The sequence below is a fragment of the Dicentrarchus labrax genome, unplaced genomic scaffold (assembly GCF_905237075.1).
Source record: "Dicentrarchus labrax unplaced genomic scaffold, dlabrax2021, whole genome shotgun sequence".
Lineage (NCBI taxonomy): Eukaryota > Metazoa > Chordata > Actinopteri > Moronidae > Dicentrarchus > Dicentrarchus labrax.
Window position 1 is genome coordinate 16,869,994 of NW_026136702.1, and position 21,892 is coordinate 16,891,885.

General features: G+C 38.4%; 4 protein-coding genes across 5 annotated transcripts in view; 2 read left to right on the forward strand and 2 right to left on the reverse strand.

Moving 5' to 3' along the window:
- Positions 1-3,405, reverse strand: part of srbd1 (S1 RNA binding domain 1) — a 49,785-nt gene extending 46,380 nt beyond the window's left edge. The window contains exons 1-7 of one of the 2 annotated variants that reach the window (XM_051376181.1): positions 3,271-3,405; positions 2,837-2,901; positions 2,174-2,573; positions 1,683-1,922; positions 790-956; positions 305-422; positions 63-201 (exon numbers count right to left, since the gene is read on the reverse strand). In XM_051376181.1, the coding sequence (XP_051232141.1) occupies positions 63-201; positions 305-422; positions 790-956; positions 1,683-1,922; positions 2,174-2,573; positions 2,837-2,901 (1,129 nt within the window). In that variant the 5' untranslated portion in view covers positions 3,271-3,405. Of the gene's footprint in view, positions 1-62; positions 202-304; positions 423-789; positions 957-1,682; positions 1,923-2,173; positions 2,574-2,836; positions 2,902-3,042; positions 3,241-3,270 lie in introns of those variants that run through there. The other variant, XM_051376190.1, reaches the window with a different exon arrangement.
- Positions 3,406-5,971: 2,566 nt separating this feature from the next.
- On the forward strand, positions 5,972-10,276 carry LOC127375656 (uncharacterized). Its single transcript, XM_051421756.1, has 8 exons — positions 5,972-5,995; positions 6,223-6,296; positions 7,427-7,596; positions 7,963-8,033; positions 8,465-8,495; positions 8,622-8,834; positions 9,340-9,390; positions 9,618-10,276. Exons 2-7 carry the CDS (start codon positions 6,241-6,243, stop codon positions 9,381-9,383), a joined length of 585 nt encoding a protein of 194 aa, XP_051277716.1. The 5' UTR covers positions 5,972-5,995; positions 6,223-6,240; the 3' UTR covers positions 9,384-9,390; positions 9,618-10,276.
- Positions 10,203-14,032, reverse strand: LOC127375666 (SLC35A4 upstream open reading frame protein). Its single transcript, XM_051421769.1, has 3 exons — positions 13,964-14,032; positions 12,858-12,956; positions 10,203-12,723 (listed from the first exon to the last, which is right to left on the reverse strand). Exons 1-3 carry the CDS (start codon positions 13,976-13,978, stop codon positions 12,526-12,528), a joined length of 312 nt encoding a protein of 103 aa, XP_051277729.1. The 5' UTR covers positions 13,979-14,032; the 3' UTR covers positions 10,203-12,525.
- A 4,626-nt stretch (positions 14,033-18,658) lies between these two features.
- Positions 18,659-21,892, forward strand: part of LOC127373371 (inactive phospholipase D5-like) — a 70,837-nt gene continuing 67,603 nt past the window's right edge. The window contains exon 1 of the mRNA XM_051417793.1: positions 18,659-19,400. Within this exon, the coding sequence (XP_051273753.1) occupies positions 19,227-19,400 (174 nt within the window). The 5' untranslated portion in view covers positions 18,659-19,226. The remainder of the gene's footprint in view (positions 19,401-21,892) is intronic.

Here is a 21,892-nt window from a genome sequence, read left to right on the forward strand (position 1 = left end):
CTATGTTTACCGGTGATTTACTGTCTACAAAACTCCTCATTTTGTGTGTGTTTATGTCTTACCTTCAGTACCAGGTTTTACCCATGCCCTTAAATCGAGAGTGTGCGGTGTGTCCAACAGCGTGGAGGCGGCCACCTCAAGGCCGAGTGCTTTGGCCCTGCGAGCCTTCGTAAGCTTACTGCCTTTCTTATAGGGAGAATACTACAGACAAAGAAAGAAGCACCGGGCTGAGTGGTTGGTAAGGAGAGGTACAAATCACATTTAAAAGATTGATATTACTGTAGCAAAACAATTTTATTCTGACCACATGATCCAGTTCATCAGCTGATCGGCAGCTCCTCAGGTTCTGCTCCAGCTCAGCTGTCAAAACCCCATCCTTCCTAAGTGTCTGAATCACAGACTGGGTCTTCTTGGCTAGAGAGCTGAAAAAACACAAATATAATATACAAAAACAGATTATATATAAAGTGCAAACACATAGAGACACAAACACATGATACAGTTATGCACATACAAATGTAAAACACAATCATGCAACTGTCACCGTTTCAAGCCTCAAAGCTTGACCAATAGCACCATCTAGTGGCCAATTTTAAATATGCTGTGTGGAAATGAACTAAACTCATATAAAGCTCATATAAGAAAACATTTCTAGACTGCAGCTGTATATGTGAAACTCTGTATCTAAATATGCCTCTACATGCATTTAATGAGTGCTGGCAAGAGTGTGAGTGGGTGATAAGGTGAATTAGTTTATTTTATTTTATTTAAGATATTTCATTTGCCTACCGTAACTCCTCATATACCAGCTGGACATCTCGGACAGCATCTGCGTCCATGTGGTTAATCATCTCTTTGCGGTAACGCACCATGAACGGCACCGTGTTCTCCTCACGAAGCAGCGAAATTATATTTACACACACCCATCGCTCCACACATGTCAGGATGGACAGCAGCTAAGGGGAAGGACACACACATGTTCAAACAGTAAAAATATACATGTAAAAAGGTATTTAGGCTGTAAGACACTGCCCATATATCCATTAATTATTAACATTTCAACAGACAATTTAAAAGAAATGTTTTTCCATTGTTAATATCTTGGATCCAGTATCTGTGGGTGCCTTTAGACATTAAGGGTGTTCATAAGAAAAGGTTTCTTGTTTTCTCTTTGAGTCTCTCACATAGATATAGATGTGTCATTAAAACCTATGTTCTCCATCGCCGTTGTTGGTGGTGGATCATTTTACTGTACTGTAGTAAATTAGTTTAACTATAAGTAACTATCAATATGCATACACTTACTATGTGTGTCCAATTACCTCAATGGATAGCTATTTTAGCCAGAGAGTTTTAACTAATGAAAAGGGAACAACATTCAATGGCAAAGCTACCTGTTGATAGTTCCCATCCATTTCCATTCTTTGCAACTTTGTGTACACACTGGATCCAGTTTCAAAAACTCCTATAATTTTGTTAAAAGGGTAATGTCCCCAACAACAGCTTATCAGCATTATTGCTGTGTGATTAATTGCCATGTTGCTAAAAGAGGAATGTAAATACACTTATGTGTTGTTGTCAGTTTCATGGGTGCCCCACTGGGTCACCTTCAAACTGTCCACCATCGGACAAGAATAAACAAACTTTCCAACACATAAAACACACCAACAAACCCACAATACCTCTATCAAGTCCCAGTTCATATCGAGTTCATTCCTCAGATCTTGTGCTTGTGATGATGGTAAAGCAGATGGTTGTCCCAGGCAGGCACCACTGGTCTTCTGTTTCTTTGGACAGGGTTCATCAAACGTGAAATCCTCCTCCTCCACTTCCTCTTTTTTTGCTCTAAAACCAGCTAGTGATGACCCCTCGCCTGCCCATCCGTCAGCCTGATGGGCTTCTGACACGATAAATGACACCCTCTATAAGATAAAACAAGGGAAAGAAAAACGGAAAGAGATCAAGAGAAATACACAAACGAGAGATTTGTCGTCTTTATGAAGTGTTGCAAAGAAAACGGCAACAAGGAAAGTAACTGAATTTATTCAACTGGCTGTTCTAGATGCAGCAATTTTGGTGTACAAAGGTCAGAAACACACAGATAAATTATAACAATATTTTAAAGTCAGTGTATATATATACAAACTCTTACTAACTTGGCCATTAGACTTACCTCTTCCTTCATTCTGACACCTGGCCCACTCTCTTCGGCCCCCTGTTGCTCTGGACAATCTGTCTGTTTTTCTACTTTGTCTTCATTTTTGCCCTCAGCTTTCATTTTCCTCTTTGTTCCAGCCAACCCAGATGAACTGGAATCCTTCAGAACTTTAGCGGCCAGTGTTTTCCGCTGAGCAGCAGGTTTGCGTGGTGCTCTTGGCTTAGGCTCTTTAGGCACTTTGGGAGCTTTAGGTTGTTTGGGGGCTTTTGGCTCTTTTGGTTTAGCCGTTCTCTTGGCAGGCGCTTTCTTCTCTCCTGCTGCAGGGTCTCTGGCAGTCTTGCTGGCTTTTGGTTTTGGCTGTGCTGGACTCCATTCCTCATTATCGTCATCACTACTCTCCATCTGAGAAAAGGACCTGACGGTAGAGGAGGAATGATGTGGGAAGTCAGCTAATTCTAACAGCAGAATAAGATTTTGCTCTTTGTGTTAAATGGTATAGGTTTTTCCCAGGTTTGACTGGTCCCCAATATTGTAAACACAGGATAGTGTCTCTAATGGATCGGAGATGAAGTGGATATCTGACCCCCAATTAAACACAATGAACATAGACCATAAACACTAAAGTGCTGTTGTTGCAGAAAATCCCTGCTATGAATGAATGAATAAAAAAACACTTACAGGTCGGTGTCCGTGTATCTGTAGTTTACATCTTTGGCTGTTGTTGCTCGGGGTCTTCGCATCATCTGTTAGACAATGTGTTTAGTTAGCTAGCGTTACATAAAAGCACAACATCATTCAGATAACTGTCCTAACAACAGCTACTCATAGTTTAAGCCAACGTTATATATCGTTACCCAGCACATTCACACAGTTAGTTTACTTACAGTTAAACAGAGAGCAAAGATATTTAATATGTCCTGCAAGTAACAGCAACACTGAATAGTTTGCTAGCTATCATAACCAAGTTGAGGTTAGCTCTTATTTCAAATTTGGCGCTTCACGCTGACGCTAGCAGAGTTAGCTGGCTAATTAGCACGACGACGTGGCATACAAACTTATGGCACTATTTCTCCGCATGTCATTAAGCTTGACAACTAACTGTACTTTTATACCTTTGACAATAAAATGTTGCAATTATTGGTGGGTATTCCGGTGAAAGAGGAATGCCTGTTTCCTGCAACAGTACTCGTTCAACCAATGACAACATCCAAAAGTCTTAAAGGGCAGGCTGTAGCTTCTTCTTCTTTGGTTGGCTTACAGGCTCCATACCGCCACCCACTGGACTGGAGTGTAATACAGTAGATTGGCTATAATGTCTTTCTCATTTTGGTTTCACTCTGTTAATTCAAGAAGCTCTGAGCTTTGAGATGTTGTTCCCCAAATATGTAACGTTAAATCTCCAATATGATTCTTGTTTATGAGAAGCCCAGAGCAACAGGACTCAATGTTTTTAGGTTGTGCTGACCAGCATGTTACTTATGGAAAGGGTAGAAACAATTGGGATGTATATAAATACATGTGAAACAAAAAGCCAGACAACTTCGTTTCTGTTCCCTTCCTGACGACGCTATAGAGCTGCTGCAGCAACCAAGAACATTTACAAAAAGTCTTTCATACCAAATGCACTAACTTTGCTCAGTTCATAAACACATTTTACACCGGAACCATTCCTGTTATTGTTGTTGTTGTTGTTATTTAAAATGTATTTATTTCATTTTTATTTTTATTATTATTATTTTCCCAATTGTGATTTTAAAAATCGGCCACTAACTATAAGGTCCTGGAGATAAATCCTTAAGTTGGGGAAAGAGATAAAAACAAAAAGAGGTAAATAGGAGGGTGAGAAAGCAAAGGATAAAGCAGAATATGAGGAACATTACAGAGGCTGATACCTGGCTAGAAATTAGGGAAATTCTTTGAAACAGGAACCCTTAGCCATGGTATTTTATACAGAATTCAATTCAATTCAATTCAATTTTATTTGTATAGCGCCAATTCATAACAGAAGTTATCTCAGGACACTTTTCAAATAGAGCAGGTCTAGACCGAACTCTTTAAAACATTATTTACAGAGACCCAACAGTACCACCATGAGCAAGCACTAGGCGACAAGGGCAAGGAAAAACTGCCTGTTAAAAGGCAGAAACCTAGGACAGATCCTTCAATGTCACCACCATCTGCCCATATCAATTTGTTCAGTCTGAAAATGAACTCATGCAAGAGGAAAGGAAAATTTTGTTATAACTTCAGCCAATCCCCATGTGTAACTGAATAGTAAGCTCCACAAGGAAGTTGGATTTAAAGCTTGTCAGTGTTTTCTCATGACTGTTTTAATTTGAAATCCACTGTAAAGCTAGAATGCTGTTAAGTTTTACAAGTTAAGTGAAATTATAGTTTTGACACTTAAAGTCTGTCATTGGGTGTAGGCTAGTTTAAGTTAGTTGAGGTTGACCAGCTCAACAGAAAGAAACAAGCCAAGGCTTGGCAATGATGTTATTTTTTTTAGTCATGCTGTTGAGCCTGACACCACTGTGGATGTTTTAGGAAAAGATGGGCCTAAACATACTATACAGTCTCCATACCTACCCAGTGAGTCTGTTTGGGAGTAGAGATGTTTTCTTGCTGCCTTATACCAGAGGAAGGACTGGCTGGAGTACTCGGTGAAAGGGTCTTTTTGTCATTTGGATGCATTTCAGTCACTGTGAAATGTGTGTGTCCTGTTTATTTAAACCCAAGTATTTTCTCCTTTTAGACAGATTATTAGGAAAGTGACTGTGACCAAATGGTTTCACTAACTACTTTGCCCCTTAGTTTGGTGTGCCCTGCTTTATGAGCCTCATGCCCCCCTGGATATTTGTTCTAGCTCCGACACAGGAAAGACTGGACTTTCACTTCCTTTATCAGCCACTACTTCTCAAATGTCAAACTCCCATTGTATCTCCATTTCACGTAAAGGTTTTTGTTCCTCAAAATCAAAACCAAAAAAAAAAAACCCAAATACATACCCAGGCTCAATAATTATCTGATACTTTGTTTTGTTTGTCCTTTTAGTACAAACAGTGTTTATCAGATGTCAGTAGGTCACTAAATAAATTCAATAGAACTATTGAGTCCATACAGTATGTAAACCATGAACAGCAGGGGTACAAACACACATTCACATACATACATATATAGAAATACAGAGTGATAAGACATGATGGACAGGAGATGAGATGATAATCATTTGATCTATAATTTATAATAGATCATTACACTTGTATTTATTTGAAAAGTATATTAATAAAGTATTAATTAAGTTTATAATTGTTTCTGTATAATCCTTATGGCACTTCTTCCATGGAAAAGACATGATAATGACATATCACAACAACCTGATGATTGTCTAAATGTTGGGGTCTGCTGGGTCAAAAAAAAAGTAAAAAGAATGTGATTTAAGGCTTTATCCGTCTTGAGCTGCAACATTATGAATTTAATTCTATACAAAACAGGGACCCACAATGCATAAATGCTCTCAGTGAACCTGTGGTACAGGCCTAGTATCCAGTATGGCCTGGACTATTTCTTCGTATTTTTACAAATTAAATCTGTTTCCTAATAATGACACAGTCATTTATTTTAAACTAGAATTTCATTAATTAGAAATTTGAACAAGATATTAAGTGATTATAAATCTCTCCACCTGCTGTTTCATGATTGCTAAATATCTGTATACTCTTTCTCTGGAAACAGATGATGCGTTGAGCTGAGGAACCAATCAAATTGATTGTTCAGGTTGAGAGTTGGTTTTCCCCGCCTCTTGCTTTCAGTTCCTTCTGTCTCTCCTCATCCTTAAAGGTAACCTCTTCTCTGAGTTCTGTCATTTATCTTTGTGAAACAGCTTCCGACCTGACCTGAAAGGTATCATTTCTGTGTGTGTGATTACTGTAAGTGTGTGTGTGTGTGTGTGTGTGTGTGTGTGTGTGTGTGTGTGTGTGTGCGTGTAATGTTTGTTTGTTTTGTGTCAGTAGCATCATAATCTGTGTTTAAGATACTTAAGTGTGTGTGTGTGTGTGTGTTTACAGGCGTGTGTTTGTGAGAAGATGTCGGACCCCGAGACCCCAAGCCAGCCCCTCCTCAGAGCTCAGCCAGGAGAGGGGTAAGTACTTTGAACTTACTTACTACTTACTTTGAGTTCCGGTGTGTGTGTGTGTGTGTGTGTGTGTGTGTGTTGCATTAGTGGGGCCAAACCACGTTAGTGTTTTGTTCATTTTTAACCCAATTTACAATTTAATTTACAGGTAATCATTTTGTAGTTTACTTCTACCCTCCAGCCATTTATTTCCATTCATCTCCATTCAAATTAATCAGAAGCCACTGTTGTAATCCACCATACTGAACAGGTCTAATTTGTGTGCACTATTTTCACATGTGAAATGAATGGAAACCAACAGCTCTGTGAAAAGCAAAGAAATACATAAAATACATTCATCAGATACATTTTAATTAAATTAATAATAATAATAATTTAAAGTATACATGGAGTTAGTAAATAAGGAAAAGGGATATATGGGTGTCATTCACTCATATTTTTGAGTGCGTGAATACCACTTCCATGAAGTATACCTTTATTAGCCAATCTTAAGACAAGACTGTACTTAAGGACAGACTTACAGATTGAACATTAGCTGAGATTTTAAAGTAGTTTTACAGAAATCACGCTATTTAAATTAATGGGAATTTCCAAACAGCGCCTTGCTGAGAATAACAAAGGGTAAAAGGCAGATGCGAAAAATTCCTAAACTTTCCCAAAAGTATCTGCTTAGCAACAACTGATTTCATTGTGGTGACGTACTGTATACATACCATAGCTGAGGTTCCTGTTTCAAAGAATTTCCCTTATACTTAGCCAAGTATCAGCCTCTGTAATGTTCCTTGTACTTTGCTTTATCCTTTGCTCCCTCACCTTCATATCTACTGCCCCCCCCCAAGGATTTAGTTAGGACCTTATAGTCAGTGGCCAATACCAATTATCACAGTTTTTTTGCCCTTTCCCTTTTTTTTAAATCATACATCATTTATCAGGAAGGATACCAGAGGAGGTTAAACCAAGTACCTCTCCTCCAACAGTTAAAATGGCTGATGATATTGCACAATAATGACTTTTTCTTTCATCATCATTTTCTTCATTTTCACTTTTTCCAACAAGTCCTCTAAATGTTTCTCGTCTCGCCTTCTACCTCCACTCTCTTCCCCTCCTCCACCTTTCTTTCTCCTCTCGCTCTCCAGTGGCCGCCCCTCCAAGGCCTATAAGGTGGCAGGTATAACCCTGCTGGCCTGTGTCCTGATTGCGGGGCAGGCGATGATCGCCTACTTCCTCCTCAGCCAGAGGAGCGACATCAGATCTCTGGAGGAGCAGAGCAACAACCTGAAGGCAGAGCTGACGAAGGGAAGATCTGGTGAGGAGGCAAAATTCAGTTCAGATTTGGAGAGATGTACTATACGCTGTCGGCATTTAACAGAATGGCTTATGCTGCAAAAGCAGGATAAGTTTAATTTCTCAATAACCTTGTGGGCAGCTCAAGAAAATGTCAAATGTCACCAACATCAACAAGTGACCTGTAATATATTGGATCAGATTTATGATAAATCACTGCAGTGGATGTAAAGGCAAACCAAATAATGACAATTTCTCCTCTTTTTTCTGATCTGATGAAAGGAAAAATATTCATTCTCATACACTAAAAATATATAATCTTTAATTTTCTCAATCAAACTCAGTTTTTTCTACCTCTTACACACACTGTTACTCTTTCTGTCTGTAGTCTCTGTGCCCATTCGCATGGACATGCCCATGAATGCCCTGCCCAAGCTGATGGATGACTTTGTGGATGAGGTAAAATAATGTATTGCATTTTTTTTTTTACAGAAACACAAAATTTTTTAATAAGAGTCCCTTAAATTCATTTTTTGGAAGCAGAACACCGAAAACAGACTTGTCAGTGCTCCCAGTTGGATCTCTGCCGTTTCTCTATTGCAGTTTTTTGTTTGGTACCAGCTGACAAATATGCAGATACTAATAAGCTAATATTTCCGATATAGCAGTCAAACCATGTAATAAGTCAGGCTCTAGTTACAATGAGGCGCAGGTATATTGTTTGAATTTAATGATATAATAAAAATAAATAAATCCAGCTTTAAGACAGTGACACTGTTGTCTTTGTCTTGTTCCTCTCTTGCAATAAATCCTGTCATATTATTATAAAATCAGATGTATGTTGTGGTCTTCTCTCAGTTCTCTGTTTTGTTTCACTGATTGTATTGCAGGAAGCTTCCACCGGAGCCCCAGAAAAAAGTGGTATGTTCTGTATATATTTACTGTATATGTATATCTGTATACATTGTATGATCTTTTTCTGTCTTCCTTTTTTTTCCCCCTCATATGTTTCCTGCTAAGTTTAACTCCTCTGGTCTCCTCTTCTAGCTCCTCAGTCGGCCACTGACTGCCAGCTGGAGGCCGCTGGTGTGAAGGCTGTGCGGGTGCCAGGTTTCCAACCCTCCTGCGATCAGCGCGGCCTCTACAAGGCCCAGCAGTGCTTCATGTCACACTGCTGGTGTGTGAACCCAGTCAACGGGCAACAGATCCCTGGATCTTTGAGCAAGGGACCGGCCAGATGCAGGGCAGCTGTCCTCGCTGGTGAGACAAAATAACTGGTCATGAAGTCAGATTGAGAGACACTCAGTGAAAAGGAATATTTTTATGTTGTATTTATGATTTTAGTTTATTAATGTAGGAGTTTGCTTTAATGTCATTCAGTCATCCTTGTTTGTGAATTATTAGCAGGATATATTTAAAAAACCAAAGATGTCTGCTTAGGCCCTGTGCCAAGAGATTATTTTTGGTGCAGATCCAAGAATTTTTGTTTAAAACAATTTATCATTGCAAGATTTTGGACATTTTATAAATAAAATGTTACACTGAAAAAAACTTTGGGATATGTAATTCCATTATTGAGTATCAGTGCTTTTATGGAGATCTGATTTTGGATCCAGATGCACATTTTAGAAATCTATAGCATTTAAATTATTAAAATAATATATATATGTACATAAAGTATCTATCTAATCATATATAATGTAATTATTGTGGAACCCTGCTTTACACTGAAATGTTGTTGATAGTCAAGTTTCTGTGTTTGTAGGCAGCATGAGCAAAGTGTTGACTCTCTCTGATGTCGAGGCCTAATGCTGTGGTGAGTACACATATGGTGTCCCTCTGATTCACTAGTTATATATAAATATCTGTAAGCACTACTGTATGTAGGATGTGAGATATGCCTCTCCTCACTGAGAGACTATGACTATTTCAATAATTTTGTAAAGGGACATTTTTAGATGGAAAATACTTTATATTATATATTTGAAAAATGTGTTTTTATCTTCTCTTTTCTGTTCTGTTTGTTTTTTGGGTAAATTGAAGCTGATGAAATCTCCTCGAGACCAGCAACTCTTCAAGCCCAAATCATAACTTTGCTACAACTTTGTCAACATATAATCACCATCGTGTTTGTAGTACTTGATAAGCCACTGGGGTTTCATAAACTGCTGATAAATTACCAAATTACAGCCATTTCTCTGCTTGCTATTATCTTATCATCTGCAACCAATATGGACAGGTGACTTTTTTTGCTATTGATAACATACCACCATATTTCAGTTTTTATAAATGGATGGTAAAAGTTAAGTATTTTAAAAAGGGTGTAATTGTTTTGTAAACTTAAATAATGTTAAATTCAAATTTTGGCCCATGTCAGTTTCCTAAAAATAACCTATTTTCTATGTTGGGAAGTTTGTAAAGAGCAGTGAATAAAAAAATAACAGTGTGGACCAAGGGGCAATTCAATGCAGTGTGTGCAGAGTAATTCTGAATTTATATATATTTTTAAAAAATTCACACAAACAGTGTGGTCACTTGGACCTTAAATGTTTTACTAAAGTTAGGGCGATGAAACTGATTCAAAAATACACTGAGACACATTTGGGCACAATCGGGAAGCAAGAATAATTCAGTTTTGAGAAAATTGTAAACTGTATTTTCCCCATTTATTTGATCAACACAAATAAATCGATTAAAAGACAGTATCTGTGGTTTTCTTTTACAATATCACAATGGAATTTCAAACTGTTTAATTGAACTTAATCTGCACTGATGTACAGACGACAACACGGTTACATTAGCCAGTGAGATGAAGCACCATCAGTAGACCGGTCACTCCATATCCCACATCATATCAAGTGTTTAAAGAAAAGTATTATTAAAAAAAAAAAAAAAAACGAGAACACATGCAAAAACATAATAGACAGGAAATGAAACTAAGAGCATGCAAAACATAGACAGCAACACAATGATTGTAAATAGGCACAAGTTGTTTCAGGATTCCAGTTATCAAATATACAGTACACATAGTTTTCTAATAGTTTCAGTCAGTATAACCTAAAATGGGCAAAACCTCAATCTGAACTTGAATATGTTTGTTTATGGCTTCTTTTTCTAATACATGCAACAGGCCTGACTGTGTACACAAGCATTGTGCGTTTAATGGCAGCAATTCAGGACCTGGGGTATCTAATGTTGCTGTCGTGTATCTCAGTGCACTTTTACACACCTTTCCTCGATTAGAATTTATTTGTTTTAGACTGTGCTGAATATGTTCCATAATTTGTTTTTATTCTCATATCAGCATATACTGTAGTGTTTACAATGTGTAAAACTTTTAAGAAATGTAGTTTTAATCTGACAAACTTAAATACATAAAGCGTATTTCAATAATACATTTGTGCAACACTGCCGATAGAGTAGACAACTTATTTTTTTGTTTAAATTTGTTTAAAATAAATGTTTTTAGGTTATCCAATTACGTGAAATATCTGCCAGACAACATGAAGATTTAAACTCTGATGCATGTCTACTGTATTATCTTACTTACTTATTATAAGTGTGGTACTGTTTAGGTGTTTTTCTGTGCGTTTCACTATACCGCTGATTTTCCAGGACAGGTTTTGATATTTTTAGAATAAAAAACATAATCACTGATTACTGCATGACAAAATAACAACTTTAGATACCTAAATTCCATACAAGTGCAAAAAGATCAACTAGTTTCCAGCATATGAAATAGGCAGCCAACTCCCATCAGGAAAGGCTATTGCACACATGGCATGAGATGATAATATCAAGTTCAGACCAGAGTAGGCACTCTTAATATATCTTTAACATAAAACACCACATCTCTAAACAAATATTTCACTTTGGCATACATTTTCCTTTGATAGCCTATTAAACTGTGTTTCCAGCTCTTTCAGACTGAAGTCTGAAGGACTTTTTTGCAGTGTAGAGAGAGAGAGAGAAAGAGAGAGAGAGAGAGAAATTTAACATTTCTAGGAGTACTTTTTTGTGTTTTTGAATGCAGTGTGTAATTTTACAATTATAAAAATCTCTCAAAAGTGTACCTTATGTTATTTTTCATGAACCTCTACAAACATGATGACTATAATTCAAAAATAAAAACGTTTTACCAAGTGAAAAATTGACCTATAATCACATGAAGAGGTGCCTGCCAAGACACAGCCCAGTGTGAACCATGAAAGTCTTTGACAGGTTTTACACTGAAGACCACAATGTCATGTGAGGTGAGACAATTTTAAATGCTCTATCAACCCCTGAGCAAATAAGTGCAAATTAGTTAAGGCTGCTATAATTGATTGTCTGACCACTAGAGGGCAGAAGACAACAAAGAAGACGACAGAAATAATGTCCCTGGTCATACATGTATACACACACACACACACACACACACACACACACACACACACACACACACACACACACACACACACACACAGTCTCATTACGTTTTCAATAAATCTTGAGCCCATATTGTGTTTTCAGACAGGAACGGTTTGAGGTCAGAATGAATTAAATCAATTATAGCAGCTGTAATGACTACTGTAGGCAGCAGTTTGTCAAAATTTCAATCATTGACCGCATTGGAAAGAAATATGGGGGTTTAAATTAACTGAATTGTAATCCTTTCCACCTGCATGTCAATATTTTATTTATTACAAAATGTATTTCAGTCACGGATTCTAAACACTCATGTAGGAAGGGTTCAGGTGAATATGTTTCAACTGAATCCCCAAAAATATGAAAGAAATACTCCATAAGTTGACTTTATATATTTTTTTTTACTGATCCATGTGGAAGCTGAAAAATAATAACTACTAAAAGGTTTTGAAATGTTGAAATACATATCTGTTCCCGTATGAAGCTGTACCGGCATCCTCTTCTTGAAGACTCTTCTTGTTTTCTTACTTTTCCTGCTCTCTTCTCATTTGCGTCCTCCTCTCAGGTTGCGTATGTAGTCTTTGACGCTGTTTTCAATGTTGGGAACGGCATAATTTTGTGCCGCATAGATTCCTGTGCACGTTCCTACAGCAACACCCATCAACGCTGAGGAGCGTAGCCTTGCAACAATGTACCCGGCCAGAAAACCCTTCAGGAAAGGAGAAGCAAGAAGACTGCCTCCCTGCAGGGGACAGGAGAGGAGAGATTAGACCTTGAAGTTGGTAGACTGACCAGTGGTTTTATTTCTGCATACTAGCAGTTTCATATGTTTTTAAAGCTGCCTAGCCTTTGAGCATGTACGTATGTGAGCCTTACTGGAGGAACCCCAGCCTGTATCTCATCTTCCACCCGTCTCTGAATGTCTTCCAGTTGGTCCTTCAGCTCCACCAGATCCTTGAGCTGGCTCAGAGGATTCTGCGCACACACAGATAAATACACACAGAGACAAACAAACAAACAAACAACAGTTTAGGGTCACTTACAAGGGTCTCCCAAAAACAGAGAGCACACCATGAGACATTGCAACTAATATGTTAGGACAATAATGAAACACAGAATGATGCATGCTATTAGCTCTCATAGATTAGAAGACAGTAGACAAAGTAATGTAAAACAACACAACATTCATACAATTAACAGACCATTTGAGGACATTTTAGAGGAAAAAAAGGCTGCAAATGGGAACTAATAATAAGTTGTTTCTAGGCTTATATCGCTCCTATTTTCACATCTCTTAAAGGAAAACACCAAACAATGACAAAGGTCACTTTTAGAGCAATTTGTACAAGAACATAACACAGCTTTAACAAAACTAATTAGTTCACTCGGTTGTCATTAATGTTGAAATGAGTGACAGTACTCATACTATGACAAGACTAATCTAATGTAAATTATTAAGGTTAGTTAAAACAACAAACGTTAATTAGCCAGCAGCTAACGTTAGCTAACTTAGGTTAATGTTACACCTACGCTACGACTTTACTTTATATTTAGAGATAGCCCACTTGAATTAAGCACTATAACATTAGGTCATATTATCCTCGTTTATAAACGGGTTGTCTCAGCATGAAGGTGACTTCAACAATAGTTACCGACAAACTTTCAAAGTTCTTACAAACGTTAACTACTTTAGCGTTAATATTTGTTGTGTTTACACCATCGTAAATATGTTTAAAGTGATCTAGCCCAGTTATATTTATATAAGCTAACTATATATATATATATATATATAAGTTACTATTTACCTTACCTAACTAAGCTAAGCTAAGCTAAGCTAACAACATAAACTGTCTTCATCAGCTAACGTTAAATGCGGACAGCGGGATGACACCGTCAGTGTCGGCGGGTTGTTATAATAATATAACTCAGTAACACCAAATATCTATAACGTACAGTTAACGTCGAAAGTGGAGGACACCGACCTTGTCATCTGCCATAGTTTCACTGGTGTTGATGTTCTGTCTCTTCTTCTGCTTTCTTCTTCTCTGTTGAAAATGAGCCCTGCTGCCCTCCACTGGTTACTCACGGATCCTACCTAAGGTTTTACATTTTTACTAGTAATGTTACTTAGGGCAGAATAAAGATAAAGAAAGAAAGAACGAACGCACGCATATTTATCTGGACTATTATGTTATATTGTGTGTGTTAATGCTGTTTCAAGGTTATGATAATTGGATACGCCTTCAAACATCTTCCCACAACCAAAAACCAGCAGACGGCTCACACATTCACAATGGCCTCATTAGTTTCTTATACTTACAATTTAGAGATAGCAGACATAGAACATGAGTTACTAAACAGGCAGAAATGTTTTGCAAAGCAGATTTTGCAGCTTAGTATTTCCACCCACCCCCACATGGATTCCCAACATATTGCAAAATGTCTTGGATAAAGCTTTTTATCCTTCTATTATTGAAAAGGCCATATGCTGCATCAAAATAATAGTGTTCAATGTAGCTCAGAAGCTTTTATTTCCTAACATCAAACCTACAGTGTAGTTTATACAAACCTTCTTCTGTACAGACTGCAGTTTTTCACTTACTTACTCTCACTAGGGAGTATGCACAAGAGAGCACAGCTGATGAGGGGAAATAGAGAGAGAGAGAGAGAATTTGAGTGAATAATGTGGGAGACGGAAGGATATATTGTCACAGAGCCAATGAGATACTCAGAGTTGTTAAATTGACACTATTTTGTGACGGTGATCACTACATGCCCTTGTTTGTTGAAACAAATCTCAGCCGGAATAAGGAGGAAAGACTGTAAGGATTAAAGAATATTAAGAGGAGCATTTTCTCCCCTGGAAATATGATCGCACAATTTTAGTGAAGCCACGGACTGAGTGGCATTTAACACATTATGTGCCTTTCAAGTTAAAATTAACAGGTCACTTTTGAGAGGATGGAGGACGGGTCACACGTGTGAGTCACAGAGAGACTGTGAAAGTGAGAGCGAATGGCAGCACATGGAGTCACAGGAGGCAGAGAACAAGAGAGTGATTGCCATCTGATAGAAATTGTAGGAAAGAGAGACAGAAACAGCAACAGAAAACAATAAAGGTCTCTAAACTTCAGACTAATTTTAAAAGATTAATCTTGCCAGCACATAAATGAACTTCAAGGTTTCCTCTGCAGCACTTTGTTACTCTAGAGGGCCTGAAAACGTTTAATCCTCGGTAGGACAGGTAGTCCATTAACCTTTCCTTATTCAGGGCTACCACAGGACCAAGATATGGACCAAGTATTGTGAATTGTGTAACGGTCTGTTCAACAGTTTTTTGCATTTCCTTTTGCGTGACATGAAACTGCTTACACACTCTCCTGGAAAGCAGGCGTTTAGGAGCTGTAGGGAGCAATGGAGGTAAGGTGTCTCTGATCTTCAAAGCTGTTGATGGTTAAGGGGGGTTATTGATTTTGGCTGAGGCATATTTGGCTGACTAATCTTTGGATGCCACTGTAAAGGAAAGGTCATTGAAGCTTATGGTGCCATAATCACAGTGATGTGCTTTGGGGAATGAGTATTCATTTACCATAAACTGCAAACTGGCAGACAAAGGATTTATGTTTGTACTGAGTTGAGAAAAAGATAACAATTTGTCGGTGCTTGAAATAAGCTGTGAAATGAACATAAAATTGTTTATATTCAGAGAACAGCAAAACTGTAAATAACTACAAGGACTAAAGCTTGTTCTTTTATTCAACAAGCCTAGCTTAAGTTTTACTCTTTTATAATAAAAGAGATGGATATCAATACTCCAAACAGTAATTGCAAATATTGTTTGTACAGATAGATATTTTAATTCAAAGAATAGGAAACGAAAGCCCTGTGCACCCCAGTTTCAGGATATAAAAGGCAGTTAGTCTGTTTTGCAGTAAGCTTTGAGGAATAACTCAAAATGTACTTCATAATCATTGCTCTAGGTACATCTCACTGTCTCTGAAATATGATTTATTTTATGGGCATTAAAGCAGTAAAAGCAGGTGTCACTGGACAAATGAGTTCAACTCAGAATTGACCAAAAATGGAAGAAGCAAGAGGTTTTAATAAGCAACCCGTTAGACTGTATTAACAAAAACTGTACTGAAGGTATGTTGATTGATAATTTCCAGCTGATATGTTCTTCATATTGGAGGCTAAATGTGCAGGTTGCTTCCCAGTTTATTAATATAACTATGATAAAATATTAAAAGCATCTAAACTGCTTCACCTCAGCTCGTCTTTCTTCCCTTTGTGATAATATACACAGAAATATAGTTACTTACCTGGAGTGTTATATTATATATTATAAGCTGTTATATTTATCAGCCTATATAAATGAATAAATAATTTCCCCCTGGGATTATTAAAGTATTTCTGATTCTGTGATAAAATGGGCTGTGAGCTTGAAGCTTGTTCTTAGAGGAAAGGAGTCAAACTGTGAAAAGCAACTTAAACCTCAGTAGGGAAATATTATTGATTGTTTTTATCACAGAGTGTGTAAACAAACGTCTCCCTGCTGTCTCTTGTGTCAGAAGCATTGAGTTATGTTTCATAACCTGTACCCTGCATCAGTGTGCTGATGGATCTGTACAATGCTCCGCTCTGCTGAGTTTGGCTGCGCTGCATTGTGTCGGGCGCTGTGTTTGTTATAGATAAGATGATCCCTGTGTGTGAATTATTGTGCTTATTGTGTTGCCCTACACTACACTTGCTTTGTTGATTGTTGAACGTGTTGTCTTTTTGTAGTGTGCTGTATTGTCTTACTGCTGGTGTACCCGTTAATGGTCATTTGTGGAAAGATTTAGTTCAGTGATCACTCTGATTCACTACAGTGTAAGGAAAGCTTTTCATCAAGCCACCACCTTTTGAGGGATGCCAGAAAATGTGATGTATTTCTTTATGGCTTAAAACCCGAAAGCCTTTTAACGTGGCTCAGTGTTTTGTGGGTTCAGTTGGCTGGTGTTCAGTTAAGTCCCCTCATTAACCTCAGTGTTCAGTATTCAGAGAGCGTTTCCACTGATACAGTTTACTGCTAGCAGAGAATGTGACTGGCATACAACAGGACTTGTAGAAGGACCTAGATTGTTTGAGAAGTGAGCTTCCTCACAGATGTGTATGACTCAGCATTGTTGAGCTGGAATAAAAACCATGATGTTCCATTTGAGAAAATGAGAAGGAGCAGTACATAAATTGAAATGTGGATTCTTTGTCTCTTTTTCCAGACCCTCAAGATAATAGAAGAAAAGGTAAAATTTTATGAACTGTTGGAAAATTCATGCACTGTAAGGATCATTAGTTCGGGAAGTTCGGGCTCTCTGCTGTAGCATCCTTTAGTGATCCAGTGAAAAGGCTACAAATCTTTCACTCTTAGTGTCCAATTGACTTTGCACTAAGATATGGCAAGTATTTAGTATATAGTATATTTTCTATCCAAATAGATTGCTAATCCTTTTAATACAGTCTAATATTTACTGATTGTTACACTGATGATCAAATAATTGAAAACTAAAGAGAATTATTGAATATAATAAATAAATGCTGTACATATGTCTGATATTTAAGAGTTTCTGGATGGCAAATAATGACAAGTTGTTCTTTTTTTTTTCAAGAAAAAGTATGAATGCACTTTTTCCACCATACAAGCAGATAGTAAGAATGTTGACTGATGAATTCTGTCTGACATTTTGACACCACCCTCATGGCTCTATATTTCCTTTTATACTCACCAATTTCTTTTTTTTCATATAATAAGCAGAATATCTTTGCGTTGGTATTCTATTGCTGACTGGAAGCATCTCTACAGCAGTAGCTGAGAGCCAAGGCATGCAATTAAAATGGATTGTTTCCATTTCAAAGAGTTAAGGTGCACTGGCTGTTTGCCACTAATGATTTCAACATTTATATGGTGTGTGTGTGTGTGTGTGTGTGTGTGTGTGTGTGTGTGTGTGTGTGTGTACAGCATGTATGGGTTTTCCTAGATGCCAGTTACAAGCCAATTAAAGTTTTTAAGCTCTGTTGCTTCTCTGGAAAGCCAAGGTAAGGGAAGAGAGGTACTGCAGCGTCACTGCAGCACTCTGCTGTGATGTGCCAAGGTCTGTCTGTGTGTGTGTGTGTATGTGTGTAGTCACAGATGCATATGTGTAGCCAGGGATAATACCGTGTCCACAGGGCCAAAGGAGAGAGCAACGCAGCTGAATGAAGGAAAAAAGACTGTTCATTTTCAGCTGGGAGTGGTGGGAAGAAAGAGAGAATATGACTACATGTATGCAGCAAAAGCCTGTGAAATGGGGAGGGAGTTGGCAACATATAGAGGGAGGAAAAGAGTGTTATAGTGAGGGAAGGATGTCCTGAAAGAAGTGAAAGTATCTGTTGTTGAGGGGCTGCAGGGAGGAATGGGATTGAGAAAACAAGAGTTTGGTAGAGATATAGGTATGGGTGTGTCCATTTACTCCGCTGGATCCACCGGTGTCTGTTTTACTCGGGGGTATTGCCTTCCTTTGTGACGCTGCATCAGCATCGCCACAACTCTCTCTCTCTCTCTCTCTCTTTCTACCTCTTTCTCTGTGTTTCTCTACCCCTCCCATCTCCTCTCTCCTCCTCTTCTTCACACATACGCTCCTGTACTGGGGATGCCTGAATCGGTGGAAGCCCTGATCAGAGTTGTCGGAGTCCCTGGTCTGCTCAGAGCCGAGCCTAACAGGTCTGTGCATAGCTAAACCCAGTCCAGCCTTGCTCAGCACATACTCAGGATCTCATCATGAAAAGGTAAAGCCCTGCTTTTCTGGAGACACATTGGAAGAGGATTTTCTATAGCCTGTGGACATTAGCCAGCAGTGGTGAAGACAGACTTTATGAACACAGGGGTATGATAACTATAAAAGCTTTCTGGTGATGCATTTCAGGAACGTAAAGCTTCAAACTCAAAAGATCTTATTTGTTTAAGTCAAGTTTTGGTAAAGGAGGACAAGGCTAACACTGACAGCTTTGTGATATCTTTTCCATATTTTCAACATCACAGTTACACAAGTGTATTCATTTCACTATGTGCAAAGGAAGTAAGAGGTGCAGGCAAGCTAAATGTACACAATGCGTCCCAAAAAGGAAGCGTTTTCTTCAGATATTAACAGGAGATCAACAAGTTAATTGATTATTTGACAAAGACTGAGAGACCATTGAGCTGGACCATCACCCAACCATCTAGTCTACATGGAGCTACGAGGGATCCGCGCCGGGCCAATGGGTGGCCAAGACCATAGGGGTCAGGGGTTAAGGTACAGCATCTCAGCCACCGGGATGGCAGCCAATTCCATAATAACGGCAGTGCGGCAGCAGGACTACTCAGCAAGCGTCTGGCTTCGCAGGAGGGAAAAACTGGAACATGTGAGTTCTGAATACTGGATCCAGGGTCTGAGAAACAGATGGAAGGAAGCTGAAATACTGAGACAAAAGGCAGGGAGCTAAAATGTTGGGCCCATTCAGTTAAATAAGGTTAGTGGAACTGGAACGACTAAAAAGGCCAACACTTTTCGGCTGATAGTGCTGATAGGTTGCTGGAGACAAAACATATTGGTGTGTTATAATATTTTGTCATATACAAAATGTCACATTCATGCATTTTTCTCAACTAAACTACTTATTTGATGCATCCATTGACACATGTTCTTTCACACTGACCACTGGTTTACATTAAAGTTTAAATGAGTATGTTGGTACGAGAAGGTTTGACTTTGGGTGTTTAATTAGCATGTTGGCACTAAAATATGATAACATCTGACAGGTTTGTGTGTTCGGATTCTTGAGGCTGGATTGGTATTAGAAGAGGAAGTAGACTATATGCAATATGTGAGTGATGGAAACCAGGGCTTTATTTATCCAGTGTAAGGATCTCTGTTTGATATCATTGTGAATTTAATTTGGTTTTGGGCTGATGGTTGGGCCAAATTTATCAACTTTAGCTTTGGGAAATTATAATTGTAATTTTTCTGTCTATTCTATTTATAGACACAATATATGTTTGTTGCACAGCTAATTGTGCGCTTATTAGAAAGTTACCATGGTATACCATGTTGTGTCACATTTAAACTGTGCTTCAAACCTTTGTTTGAATAAGACAAATAATGTAAGTTTCTACATTGCGGGAGATTTAAACTGTGCCTTTCTTTTGTGTGTTTGTGATCATCAGTCACTTTTGTTTTCTATTACAAGGGAGTTGTAAGGTCCTTAGGAGACCGCTTGCAGGTAAACAGTATCAGCATTCTTCAGAGAGCTTATAGGTGTAGAGATTTAGCGCTGTCGAAAGGAATGGAAAACGTGTGTGTTGAATATTTGATGTTGGAGGGGAACAGTGCCACGTCCAGAGAGCTGCTTTCTAAGCCTGTCTGCATAACCAACTAGGATGTTGAATCAGCCTGTCCCCTTTCTGCAGACCTATACACAAACACACACATACAGTGCACACAGCCACATTAAACATACACGCACACACACACACACACACACACACACACACACACACACACACACACACACACATACACACTATAAGTGTGTTTCTGCAGACAGCAGACCACATACACAGACAAGCTATTTTTCAGACAAGCCTGCAGCAGACTCTTAACAGATGAGGATTTTTTCCACACCAAAACATCCTCCAGACACACACACACACACACACACACACACACACACACACACACACACACACACACACACACACACACACACACACACACACACACACACACACACACACACACACACACACACACAAATGTGTTAAATGTTGCCTGACTGTGTCTTCGTTCTAAAAAAGCACCATTCTAGTCACATCTAATGCCCAAGATGTGTTGGCAACATCTGACTGATTAGATTTCCCCTCCTACCATCTAAGTAGGAGAAGAATGAGATTAGAAGTGGGATGCAGAGTGCTTCAGGCACATTGAGTACTGCTGTCAAAGTTCAGCATCAACTTGTCAAACTCAAACTGAGTCAGTCATGAGTCTCAGGAAAGCACCACAAAACAGACTAACAACAAAAAAACATTTTAGCCTGTTGTCATTTTTATCTTTCAGTCTCCACTAATTGCCTCTTTAAGCCTCAAGTTTGCTAGAAAGGCTACGTGTGCACAGTTTGATTTGAAGGATAACCAGGGTTCTCTGGACTTTATCAGATTAGTTGCATTCAGGATTTATGATGGATTATATAGCTGCTGCAAGGAAACAGTTGCAAAATGCATTCATGGGAATTCTCAAGGTATGAAATACTGTATGATAGAACTACAGTAGTTCATTACAAAACACTAATTCCAGTAATCAGTAAAAATCTGTAAGTTGTAACAACTAGGCTCACAACAGCGTCAAGGCAAACTAATACAGTTAAATAACAAACCTTTACAAAAAGTAACTTTTTCTCCAGTCAAACATTTCACTGAATTCTCTGATTTATGGATAAATGATGAGAGTCTGAATTATTTAGGCATTAATAAATAAAACATGTTGCTCGGATCACCAAAGAACAATCTAAAGAGTGGTTATAACCAACCATGACAGCTTATTTTGCTCTTAAGGAGTGGGATGAGATACAATTCAAGCATGAGCCTCACTTAAGGGCCCTTGGCAGTGCATGATTTTAGGCTGCCCCCAGACAAAAGTTGACGATTGTGAAAGAAATGTTTCATGTTGCCCTATTTTTCCTGGCCATTATCAGCCTTACAGTCTTTTCCTCATTTTGCTTTCCCACATTTTCGAAAACATGAGAGTGGGGCAGAAGAATTACCTGATTCACTGCTTGCCTCAAGGCATTCATTGCACCATTTCAAATAGCTTTATTAGACTCACCTCACAGTGTGACACGAGTGAGATGGGGCTAATAAA